This window comes from Somniosus microcephalus, chromosome 6 (genome assembly GCF_052327205.1).
Source record: "Somniosus microcephalus isolate GS21.2 chromosome 6, FLI_Smic_1.0, whole genome shotgun sequence".
NCBI classification, from domain to species: Eukaryota; Metazoa; Chordata; class Chondrichthyes; order Squaliformes; family Somniosidae; genus Somniosus; species Somniosus microcephalus.
The window spans coordinates 115,735,092-115,747,663 of NC_140992.1; the positions used below are offsets into that span (position 1 = coordinate 115,735,092).

At 50.9% G+C, this 12,572-nt stretch overlaps 1 protein-coding gene across 1 annotated transcript in view; it reads left to right on the plus strand.

The window, feature by feature from the left end:
- Positions 1 to 1,200: 1,200 nt before the first annotated feature.
- The window catches only part of LOC147116020 (serotransferrin-B-like), a 56,008-nt gene continuing 44,636 nt past the window's right edge, over positions 1,201 to 12,572 (plus strand). The window contains exons 1-2 of the mRNA XM_085990731.1: positions 1,201 to 1,310; positions 2,550 to 2,594. Of these exons, the coding sequence (XP_085846857.1) occupies positions 1,289 to 1,310; positions 2,550 to 2,594 (67 nt within the window). The 5' untranslated portion in view covers positions 1,201 to 1,288. The remainder of the gene's footprint in view (positions 1,311 to 2,549; positions 2,595 to 12,572) is intronic.

Sequence of the window (12,572 nt, forward strand, 5' to 3'; positions counted from 1 at the left end):
GGCCTTCATAGCAAAAGGGTTAGAATACAGGAACAGGGATACCTTGCTGCAGCTGTACAGGGCACTGGTGAGACCACACCTCGAGTACTGTGTACAGTTTTGGTCGCCTCATCTGAGGAAGGATGTTCTTGCCATGGAGGGGGTGCAGCGGCGATTCACCAGGCTGATACCAGGAATGGCGGGAATGACCTATGAGGAGAGACTATGTAGTTTAGGGATGTACACACTGGAGTTTAGAAGATTGAGAGGGGACCTCATAGAAGTGTATAAAATTCTGACAGGTCTAGACAGACTGGATGCAGAAGGAATGTTTCCCTTGGCGGGTGAAAACAGAACTAGAGGACATAATTTAAGGATAAGGGCTAAACCATTTAGGACAGAGATGAGGGGGAATTTCTTCACTCAGAGAGTGGTGAACCTGTGGAACTCATTGCCACAGAGGGCAGTGTACGCCAGCTCATTAAATATATTTAAGAGGGAATTAGATATATTTCTACGGGCAAAAGGGGTTAAGGGTTACGGAGAGAAGGCGGGGACGGGATACTGAATTAAAGGATCAGCCATGATCTCATTAAATGGCGGAGCAGGCACGAAGGGCCGAATGGCCTACTCCTGCTCCTATCTTCTATGTATCTATGTATCTATGTATATATGTTATTACGTTATGTTAAATGGGGGGATGACTATAAAGCTAAGAAGGGAGGAGTGTTGTGTATGTAACCTGTTCCACCTTAAGAGAGCTTAAGCCTGTTCCACCTTAAGAGATGTACTACTTTCTCAGGTTGCTGTAGACGTAATACCGGGGGTGAACACACCGGTATATAAGCACTGTGCAGTAATCTTGTATTCAGTATAGTCCCTACCTCCAACCAGTAAAGACCTGTTTTTATTGTTACTCATTAGTCTGTGTCTTAATTAACTAAATAATTCACAGACTTAACACAGTGGAGGGCCATCATGGGGTGTTTGTCAGGGGCCAGAATTCCACCAGAAGTTATTCCACGGCTGTCTCTGTCAGAGCAAGAGCCCTCAGTTGGAATCAGTGGAAGAAGATCGGTAGAGAGGCACAGAGGAGTGTTCATATCATGTTCCCAAACTGAGGAGAGACCGACAGCAAGTTCAGCAGCATGTGACAAACAGGCTGAACAGGTTGCAATTAGCAGCATGTAACCTTTGGGAGGTCGGTTTGCTAACAGAGTCTTTTGTTTTGCAGCTGGCTGAAGCTGATGCTGTCGTTCTTCACAGTTCAAGAGTAATTGCTGCAGGGAAGTGCGGCCTGGTACCAGTCATGACCGAGTATTACAACACAGGTAGGTATCTGTACGCCCCTGTGCTCATGAACATTAACAGTCTAGATTTCCCACCACGTTCCGCCCGATCTTGGAGAGTGATTGGACAGACGACGGCTCCGCTAGATCCCCCCTCCCCCTCCACAGTCGCCCAACATTCTGCCGGCATTTCTGGCACATGTAAATGAGGCGGTGGTCATACGCCTCATCGACATTGGGTCTGCAGCACGCCTGTATAAAACTGGCTTCCAGCAATGCCTGGAGCTACCCTGAGGGCCGAAGTCAGATCAAAGGGACAAGCTATGCACTTACTGCTCAAATCTTTAACTGGGCTTGTGTTAGTTTTTTAAACCCCCATTGCTACCTGCTTTACCATCTGCTTTTGTGCCATTTGCTCGAAGGCTGCCCGTTACCCTTCTCCCGCTTTTCGGACAGGGCACGGTGGATTTCCCATTGGAAACCCCCCTCTCCCTTTTGCTGTTTGGAAGGAGAGCAGCAGCAGTGGAGGGGTGCCCGGGCTGCGCCGCGGACACCTGGCACCTACCTGAAGGGACCACAGTGCCCGGGCAGAAGAGCTTCTACTTGGAATTGGCCAAAGCAGCAGCGATTGTGACCGAGGCTTTGTTCACAAAGGGCGTGATCGCACAGCTACAGCTGCAGCGACTGCTCATCCTGCTTCCGCCTTATGCACCGCCACGGTGGCGGCTGTTATGGTCACCGCTGCCCTTTAACCTCTACACTACAGGGTCATTTCTGGCTGCGACATCTGTACCATCAGCCGCGCAGCTGGGCACAAATGGACCAAGTGACTGATTAGTTGCCCTCCAAAGCCAGCAAATTCCCCAGCGTCTCCATGGCCATGGAGGACACTGACAGGACACTGCGATGTTACAGAGGGGCAAGAACAAGTGCCAGTCTTGGCTCAGTTGTAGCACGTCTGCTTCCTGCAGGCCTACGTAACCCTGCCTGTTACCAGGGGTGTATCAGGCAGGATCCCATGGGCAGGGTGAGGGGGTGGTGGTGGTGGGGGGCGGGAGGCAGGGTTGGAAAACCCCTCCCTCCCCAACACATCTCCAAAACCCGACACCACCTGGCGCCTGTACCCTGGGATTTTCCAGAGACGGGTTTTGGCCCATTTTCCAAACCCTCTGCTGCCAGGTCACCGATCATTTGCTCCAAAGAGGATCAGAAGTTCTCGCCCATCTGTCCAATCCAAGGAAATGTTAATCCTTTATACATTCTATGTATTTTCATCTACAGAGAATCTTGCACCCTGCAGGGATTCAGCGGCGCTTACAGAGCCATGTGAGTTTCGGAAGTTGCATTTTTGTCCTAAATATTTATAGGAATTGTAATGAAGTGTGTAGACTTGAAGCAGATACTTCAGCTGGGCTGTATCTCCACACTGGGACTGGCCTGTATCTCCACACTGGGACTGGGCTGTATCTCCACACTGGCACTGGGCTGTATCTCCACACTGGGACTGGGCTGTATCTCCACACTGGGACTGGGCTGTATCTCCACACTGGCACTGGGCTGTATCTCCACACTGGGACTGGGCTGTATCTCCACACTGGCACTGGGCTGTATCTCCACACTGGCACTGGGCTGTATCTCCACACTGGCACTGGGCTGTATCTCCACACTGGGACTGGGCTGTATCTCCACACTGGCACTGGGCTGTATCTCCACACTTGCACTGGGCTGTATCTCCACACTGGGACTGGGCTGTATCTCCACACTGGGACTGGGCTGTATCTCCACGCTGGGACTGGACTGTATCTCCACACTGGGACTGAGTTGTATCTCCACACTGGGATTGAGTTGTATCTCCACACTGGGACTGGTCTGTATCTCCACACTGGGACTAAGCTGTGTCTCCACACTGGGATTGGGCTGTATCTCCACACTGGGACTGGGCTGTATCTCCACACTGGGACTGGGCTGTATCTCCACGCTGGGACAGGGCTGTATCGCCACGCTGGGACTGGGCTGTATCTCCACACTGGGACTGAGCTGTATCTCCACACTGGGACTGGGCTGTATCTCCACACTGGGACTGGGTTGTATCTCCACACTGGGACTGGGCTGTATCTCCACACTGGGACTGGGCTGTATCTCCACACTGGGACTGGTCTGTATCTCCACCCTGGGACTAAGCTGTGCCTCTACACTGGGACTGGGCTGTATCTCCACACTGGGACTGAGCTGTATCTCCACACTAGGACTGGGCTGTATCTCCACACTGGGACTGGGTTGTATCTCCACACTGGGACTGAGCTGAATCTCCACACTGGGACTGGTCTGTAGCTCCACACTGGGACTAAGCTGTATCTCCACACTGGGACTGGGCTGTATCTCCACACTGGGACTGGGCTGTATCTGCACACTGGGACTGGGCTGTATCTCCACACTGGGACTGGGCTGTATCTCTACACTGGCACTGGGCTGTATCTCCACACTGGGACTGGGCTGTATCTCCACACTGGGACTGGGCTGTATCTCCACACTGGGACTGGGCTGTATCTCCACACTGGCGCTGGGCTGTATCTCCACACTGGGACTGGGCTGTATCTCCACACTGGGACTGGGCTGTATCTCCACACTGGGACTGGGCTGTATCTCCACACTGGGACTGGGTTGTATCTCCACACTGGGACTGAGCTGTATCTCCACACTGGGACTGGTCTGTAGCTCCACACTGGGACTAAGCTGTATCTCCACACTGGGACTGGGCTGTATCTCCACACTGGGACTGGGCTGTATCTGCACACTGGGACTGGGCTGTATCTCCACACTGGGACTGGGCTGTATCTCTACACTGGCACTGGGCTGTATCTCCACACTGGGACTGGGCTGTATCTCCACACTGGGACTGGGCTGTATCTCCACACTGGGACTGGGCTGTAGCTCCACACTGGTACTAAGCTGTATCTCCACACTGGGACTGGGCTGTATCTCCACACTGGCACTGGGCTGTATCTCCACACTGGCACTGGGATGTATCTCCACACTGGGACTGGGCTGTATCTGCACACTGGGACTGGGCTGTATCTCCACACTGGGACTGGGCTGTATCTCCACACTGGGACTGGGCTGATCTCCACACTGGTGCTGGGCTGTATCTCCACGCTGGGACTGGGCTGTACCTCCATACTGGGACTGGGCTGTATCTCCACACTGGCGCTGGGCTGTACCTCCACACTGGGACTGGGCTGTATCTCCACACTGGGACTGGGCTGTATCTCCACACTGGGACTGGGCTGTATCTCCACACTGGGATTGGGCTGTATCTCCACACTGGGACTGAGCTGTATCTCCACACTGGGACTGGGCTGTATCTCCACACTGGGACTGGGCTGTATCTCCACACTGGGACTGGTCTCTATCTCCACACTGGGACTAAGCTGTATCTCCACACTGGGACTGGGCTGTATCTCCACACTGGGACTGGGCTGTATCTCCACACTGGGACTGGGCTGTATCTGCACACTGGGACTGGGCTGTATCTCCACACTGGCGCTGGGCTGTATCTCCACACTGGGACTGGGCTGTATCTCCACACTGGGACTGGGCTGTATCTCCACACTGGGACTGGGCTGTATCTCCACACTGGGACTGGGTTGTATCTCCACACTCGGACTGAGCTGTATCTCCACACTGGGACTGGCCTGTAGCTCCACACTGGGACTAAGCTGTATCTCCACACTGGGACTGGGCTGTATCTCCACACTGGGACTGGGCTGTATCTGCACACTGGGACTGGGCTGTATCTCCACACTGGGACTGGGCTGTATCTCTACACTGGCACTGGGCTGTATCTCCACACTGCGACTGGGCTGTATCTCCACACTGGGACTGGGCTGTATCTCCACACTGGGACTGGGCTGTAGCTCCACACTGGTACTAAGCTGTATCTCCACACTGGGACTGGGCTGTATCTCCACACTGGCTCTGGGCTGTATCTCCACACTGGCACTGGGCTGTATCTCCACACTGGGACTGGGCTGCATCTGCACACTGGGACTGGGCTGTATCTCCACACTGGGACTGGGCTGTATCTCCACACTGGCACTGGGCTGTATCTCCACACTGGCACTGGGCTGTATCTCCACACTGGGACTGGGCTGTATCTCCACACTGGGACTGGGCTGTATCTCCACACTGGGACTGGGCTGTATCTCCACACTGGTGCTGGGCTGTATCTCCACACTGGGACTGGGCTGTATCTCCACACTGGGACTGGGCTGTATCTCCACACTGGCGCTGGGCTGTACCTCCACACTGGGACTGGGCTGTATCTCCACACTGGGACTGGGCTGTATCTCCACACTGGGACTGGGCTGTATCTCCACACTGGGATTGGGCTGTATCTCCACACTGGGACTGAGCTGTATCTCCACACTGGGACTGGGCTGTATCTCCACACTGGGACTGGGCTGTATCTCCACACTGGGACTGGTCTCTATCTCCACACTGGGACTAAGCTGTATCTCCACACTGGGACTGGACTGTGTCTCCACACTGGGACTGGGCTGTATCTCCACACTGGGACTGGTCTCTATCTCCACACTGGGACTGGGTTCTATCTCCACACTGGGTCTGGGCTGTATCTCCACACTGGGACTGGGCTGTATCTCCACACTGGGACTGGGCTGTATCTCCACACTGGAATTGGGCAGTATCTCCACAGTGGGACTAGGCTGTATCTCCATACTGGGACTGGGCTGTATCCCCTCTCTGTGATTAGGCTGTATCTCCACATTGGGACTGATTTGTAACTCCACACTGGGACTGAGTTGTATCTCCACACTGGGACTGAGTTGTATCTCCACACTGGGATTGAGTTGTATCTCCACACTGGGACTGAGTTGCATCACCACACTGGGATTGGACTGTATCTCCACACTGGGTCTGAGTTGGATCTCCACACTGGGGCTGAACTGTCCCCTTCGCAGGATGGACTTCCAACATTGCAGATTCTGAGGGACCTCTCCTTGAATAGTTACTAGAGATGCCGTGAGTCGTTGGTACTGACAGTTGCAGTGTATTTTTGCAAGGTTCCACTGTCGCATGGAGCCTCAATGGAAACAAGCACAGGGATGACTGTAGCTGTCCAGTGCAGTGACTGCAGGGGTGCTAATGCTTGGGTGCTCCTGGTGTCCAGGAGCTTACATCCTGTTAAAGTGAAACTGGGAAAACAGCTCCGAGACCAGGTGAGGTGTACTAATCTGCAGTCTCCGAGCTCAGAGGGAGGGAGAGAAGTAAAAAGTAATTGAAGTGTGATGTCACCAGAAAGCAGGTAGGTGATTGGTTGGTGAGTATTTCTCTCTTTTTAAACGTTAACTCTGTGGTTTATAGTTACTAAGGTCTCTCTGGTGTAACGGGGACTGTTGGTAAACCTTTTAACTGTAGTGTAATTGGTGGGATTGATTGATTTAATTTACTTTCAATTAATTAAAGGGTAAGTCATGACAGGACAGCCCGGCCACATGGTATGCTCCTCCTGCGCTATGTGGGAACTCAGGGACACTTCCTGTGTCCCTGACAACTACGTGGGCAGGAAGTGTATCCAGCTGCAGCTACTGACAGACTGCATTGTGGCGCTGGAGCTGTGATTGGATACATACTGGAGCGTTCACGATGCTGAGGACATGGTGAATAGCACGTTTAGTGAGTTGGACACACCACAGGTAGAGGTTGGACAGGCAGGAAGGGAATGGGTGACCAACAGGCAGAGTACTAGGTGCAGGCAGGTAGTGCAGGGGTCCCCTGTGGACATCCCCCTCTCAAACAGATACACCACTTTGAGTACTGTTGGGGGGATGGCTTATCAGAGGAAGGCAGCAGCAGCTAGCTTCCTGGCACCAGGGGTGGCTCTGCTGCACAGGACGGGAGGAAAAAGAGGGGTAGAGCTATAGCAATAGGGGATTCTATTGTAAGGGGAATAGATAGGCGTTTCTGCGACCGCAAATGAGACTCCAGGATGATGTGTTACCTCCCTGGTGCAAGGGTCAAAGATGTATCGGAGCGGCTGCAGAACATTTTGGAAGGGGAGGGTGAACAGCCAGTTGTCGTGGTGCATATAGGTACCAAGATGTAGGTGTAGTGTATGTACCTTTAAGAGCCCCTGTGTACTGTAATACCGGTAGTGACCACTCGGGTATATAAGCCTCTGTAGCGTCTTGTATCTTTTAGTTCAGCCCTGACCTTCGACTAGTAAAGACCTGTTAAAGTTATTCTTGTGGTCTGTGTGCAGTGATTCATATTAACCATAACTGGAACACACAGACTTAACAGTGGCGATGAGTACGATCTTACCCTGCAGCAGAGACATATCCAAGGCAGTTTAACGGGCGTCGAGAAGAGGCATCCACCCTCATCATCCTGCTGAGAAAAGACTCGGGTCTGAAGAGCAAGGAAGAATCCTGTCACGAAGCCTTCCATCAGCAACAGGCAGTGATCATCCCTTCTATCACGGTGGTGGGTAAGCCGATCAGTGACGAGCAGCAAGTTGGCCACGTTGGCTGTGAAGTAGGGGAGGGAAAAACGGAGGATATAAGGGCGGAGAACTCGACCACGGCCGGGGAAAAGAGCCGGACAGAAGTCGGGGCCAGAGGCGCTGAGACTGGGGCAGCGTAAGGCACGGGAGCTGCGGTGAATGCAAACGCAGCCGATGTAAAAGACCGGGCTGCAAGCGGGCTGGGAGACGCAACAGCGTCGAGAGAGAGCTCGACCGCGACCGGTGAAAAAGGCCGGGCAGCTACCGAGGCCGCGAGGCGCAGCGACCGGGACAGCGTAAGGCGCGGGAGAAAATTAAAAAAAAAAAAAAAAACCGCGGAGAACTCAGCCGCAGCCGGGGGAAAGGACCGGACTGCAAGAGGGGCTGGGAGGCACGATTTGAGAACCGCTGGGGAGGACGAACGCAGCAATATGGCAATCGCCATTACAGCCAGCGGGGGGAGAAAGGCAAACGCGGGAAGCCGCCATTTTCGTAGGCGGGGGAAGAAGACAAGCGCGGGAAACCGCCATTTAAAAAAAAAAATTAAAGAAAAATTTATTTTTGTTTCTCAAGAAGATTGCGAGGATGCCTAAGCGTGGTAACATCAACGATTTCGATCCCGATGTTGAAGATTGGGCCACGTATGTAGAACGCATAGAGATTTATTGTAAGGCAAATAAAATATCCGATGAAGATAAAGCACTAACCTTACTAAACTCAATGGGTGCGAAGACATACGGGCTATTGAAGCATCTTCTATCACCAGCTAAACCAGCGGATCAGGCTTTCGCTAATATTGTTGCTGTCCTGAGAAATCATTTGAACCCCACACCGCTGATGTTAGCGGAACGATTTAAATTTTATGCGAGAACGCAACTGAAAGAGGAAAGCAACGCGGAGTATTTAATTGAACTGCGTAAGCTAGCGAAATACTGTCAGTTTGGGGAAAGACTGACAGAGGCACTGAGAGACAAATTCGTGTGTGGATTGTCGAAAGAAGGAACACAAAAGCGGCTGCTTGAAGAGAATGATCTTACACTTGATAAGGCTGTCACTATTGCAGCATCGCACGAAGCCGCAGCAAGAGGCACTGCGGAAATGCAGCTGAAGGCAGCGGTACTCAGCGTAGATCAAATGGCTTTGGGTACAACAAAATGTTATTGTTGTGGAAAGACAACACACGATCAGAACCAATGCTGGTTTAAAAACCAGAAATGTAGAAAATGTGGCAAGCTTGGTCACATAGCTAAAGTATACCGGTCAGGAAAGAAGACCAGCAACAAAAAGTCACCGCAGGAAAAGTGCAGAAAGGTACATAAGGTGGCTGAGAAGAGTTCGGATGAACAGAATTCGGATTCAGACTCCAACAGCAAGGAACTGGGTAGTCTGAGAATTCACAATGTGAGTAAGGAAGCTGACCTACAAACTATCTGGGTCACACTGCAGATAGCAGGAGTCCAAGTGAAGATGGAATTGGACACCGGATCGGCATTGACGGTCATGAATAAGCAAGATTACAAAAGGTTATTCACACATATTCCCCTACGGGATACGGAGATAGTATTGCAGACATACACGGGGCAAAGAGTATACCCCATCGGAAAGATAAAAGTCAAGGTGATACACAAGGGCAAAGAACACCAAGGAATGGACTTATATGTACTACCTGAGGGAGGTCCACCACTTCTGGGACGGGAGTGGATCAGGAAAATAAATATGGACTGGCACTCCCTAAAAGCAATAACGGTAGATTCCGGAAAAAAAGATGTCAAACCTGAACGATTGTCCAGAATATTGGATGAGGCTAAAGAGGTGTTCCAACAGGGACTGGGAACACTGAGAGGAATTAAGGCAAAAATCAAGATTGCAGAACATGCAAACCCAAAATTTTTCAAAGCCAGACCGGTACCTTATGCGATACGACCTGCTGTGGAAGCTGAGCTGGAAGGGCTAGAATGTTCAGGAGTACTGTCTAAGGTGGACTGGAGTGAGTGGGCCACGCCCATTGTTCCCGTCATGAAGCGTTCATCGAGTAACAAGCCAGGGGAACCGGGGAAGGTCCGCATCTGTGGAGACTTCAAGATCACAGTTAATCCGGTGCGTCACACGGTGCAATATCCGCTTCCGCGGATTGAGGATATCTTTGCTTCATTGTCTGGCGGGAAACACTTCACCAAGATAGACCTGGCGCAAGCGTACTTACAGATGGAAGTTGAGGAAGAGTCGCGCCAGTATCTCACAATCAACACGCACAGAGGCTTGTATCGATATAATAGACTGGTTTTTGGAGTGGCTTCGGCTCCAGCAATTTGGCAGAGGGCCATGGAGCAGATATTACAGGGAATTCCAAGCACTCAATGTTACTTGGACGATATCCTGATTACAGGAGATGACGATGAGGAACACCTTACAAATTTGAAACTGGTGCTCACCAGATTGAAGGAATATGGACTTCGAGTTAATCGCCAGAAATGTGAGTTCTTTCAGAAACGGATCTCGTACTGTGGTCATGTCATTGACCAGGAGGGGCTGCACAAGTCACCTGACAAGATCGAAGCTGTTGTGAAGGCTCCCGCTCCGGAAAATGTATCCCAGTTGAGGTCGTTCCTAGGGTTGATTAACTATTACTATAAGTTTCTGCCAAATCTACCCACGGTGCTGCACCCGCTGAATGCTCTTTTGCAGAAAGAAGTACCATGGAAGTGGAGCGAGGACTGTAAGAAGGCCTTTCGCAAAAGCAAGGCATTGATCACCTCAGAGGAAGTGTTGGCTCACTTCAACCCAACGCTACCTATTCCTTTAGCTTGTGATGCTTCTCCTTATGGTATTGGAGCAGTACTCTCACACAAGTTGCCAAATGTCTTGGAAAGGCCAGTCACATTTGCATCCAGATCATTGACCTCCGCTGAGCGCAACTATGCTCAGATAGATAGGGAGGCTCTCAGCCTTGTGTGGGGAGTAAAGAAGTTTAATCATTACCTGCAGGGCCAAAAGTTTACACTGCTGACAGACCACCAGCCGTTGGTATCCATATTCAACCCTAAAAAGGGCGTTCCCATTATGACAGCGCAAAGGCTACAGAGGTGGTCCCTTTTCCTAGGGGCACACCAATATGACATAGAATACAAAGGATCAAAACAGCATGGGAATGCTGACGGTTTATCGCGCCTACCATTGCCAACGGTAGAAGAGGCGCCTACAGAGGACCCAGTGGAGATGTTCCACTCAACCACAGTGGAATGTCTACCAGTAACAAATTCTACCATTGAAAAGGAAACGAGAAATGACCCGACTCTCTCACGAGTCTACGATTTAACGGTGAAGGGATGGCCAGCACATGGCGAACCATTGTTGCCAGCATTCTCGCAAAGAAGAGAACAGCTGTCAGTGTGCCGAGGAACCTTGATGTGTGGATCCAGAGTGGTGATTCCACCCAAACTCCAGTATAAAGTGCTAAAGGAGCTTCACGAGGGGCATCTGGGTGGAGTGAAAATGAAGAACCTAGCCAGAGCGTTTGTGTGGTGGCCAGGTATCGATGGAGACATCGAAGAAATGACCAAGGGCTGTCTAGGATGCCAGAAGGTCCAAAACGCCCCACCACAAGCCCCTCTACATCCATGGGAGTGGCCCTCATCTCCATGGCAAAGGTTACATATCGACTTTGCTGGTCCATTTATGGACTCAATGTTCTTAATCGCGGTGGATGCACACTCCAAGTGGCCGGAGGTAATAAAGATGTCCTCCACCACCACGGAAAAAACCATCACAGTATTAAGGACCATATTTGCCAGGACTGGGCTGCCGGAACAGATCTGTTCTGATAATGGACCGCAATTTGTGTCCGAAGAATTCAGGAAGTTCTTAAAAAACAATGGGGTTAAGCACTACACGTCCGCCCCATACCATCCCGCCACCAATGGATTAGCTGAAAGGTTTGTCCAGACCTTCAAGAAGGCCATAAAGGCCATGGGTAATGAAGACATAAATCTACAACATAAGGTAGATAACTTCTTGTTTGCGTACAGGAATGCAACACATGTGGTTACAAACCAAACTCCCGCCATGATGTTTTTCAATAGAAGACTAAGATGCCGGCTGGATTTGATCAAGCCAAACACCAGAAGGGACGTAGAGAACCAGCAATTTCAAGGCATGAATGAAAGGCCAACTAGAACCTTCCAGATAGGTCAACAAGTTTTGGCCCGGGACTACCGTACCGAGAAATGGCAGCCTGGAACTATTTGCACACGACTAGGACCGCTGATGTATACCGTGGACATTGGTGAAAGCATAATAAGGCGCCATGCTGACCAGATCATAGAGTCATCCGAAAAGGGACAACCTACACCACAACTCTATACGCCTAATGATGAAGCAGAGATACCCATAGTATCTACCTCCGATCCGGTGATACTGGAACCAGATGAACCCGACACTGGCATTCAAGCTGAATCGACCTTGCCAAAAGAACCTACTACACCACCGAAAACTACTACACCACTGAGGCGTTATCCTGACCGAGTCAGGAAGCCTCCAGAGAGACTGACTTATAATTGATTAACTGCAGCAAATGTGTAGATTATTGTTCTCGTAAACATGTTAATTAATGATTACTTAAAATGTTATGTACTAATTATCTAAAAGGGGAGGAATTGTAGTGTATGTACCTTTAAGAGCCCCTGTGTACTGTAATACCGGTAGTGACCACTCGGGTATATAAGCCTGTATAGCGTCTTGTATCTTTTAGTTCAGCCCTGACCTTCGACTAGTAAAGACCTGTT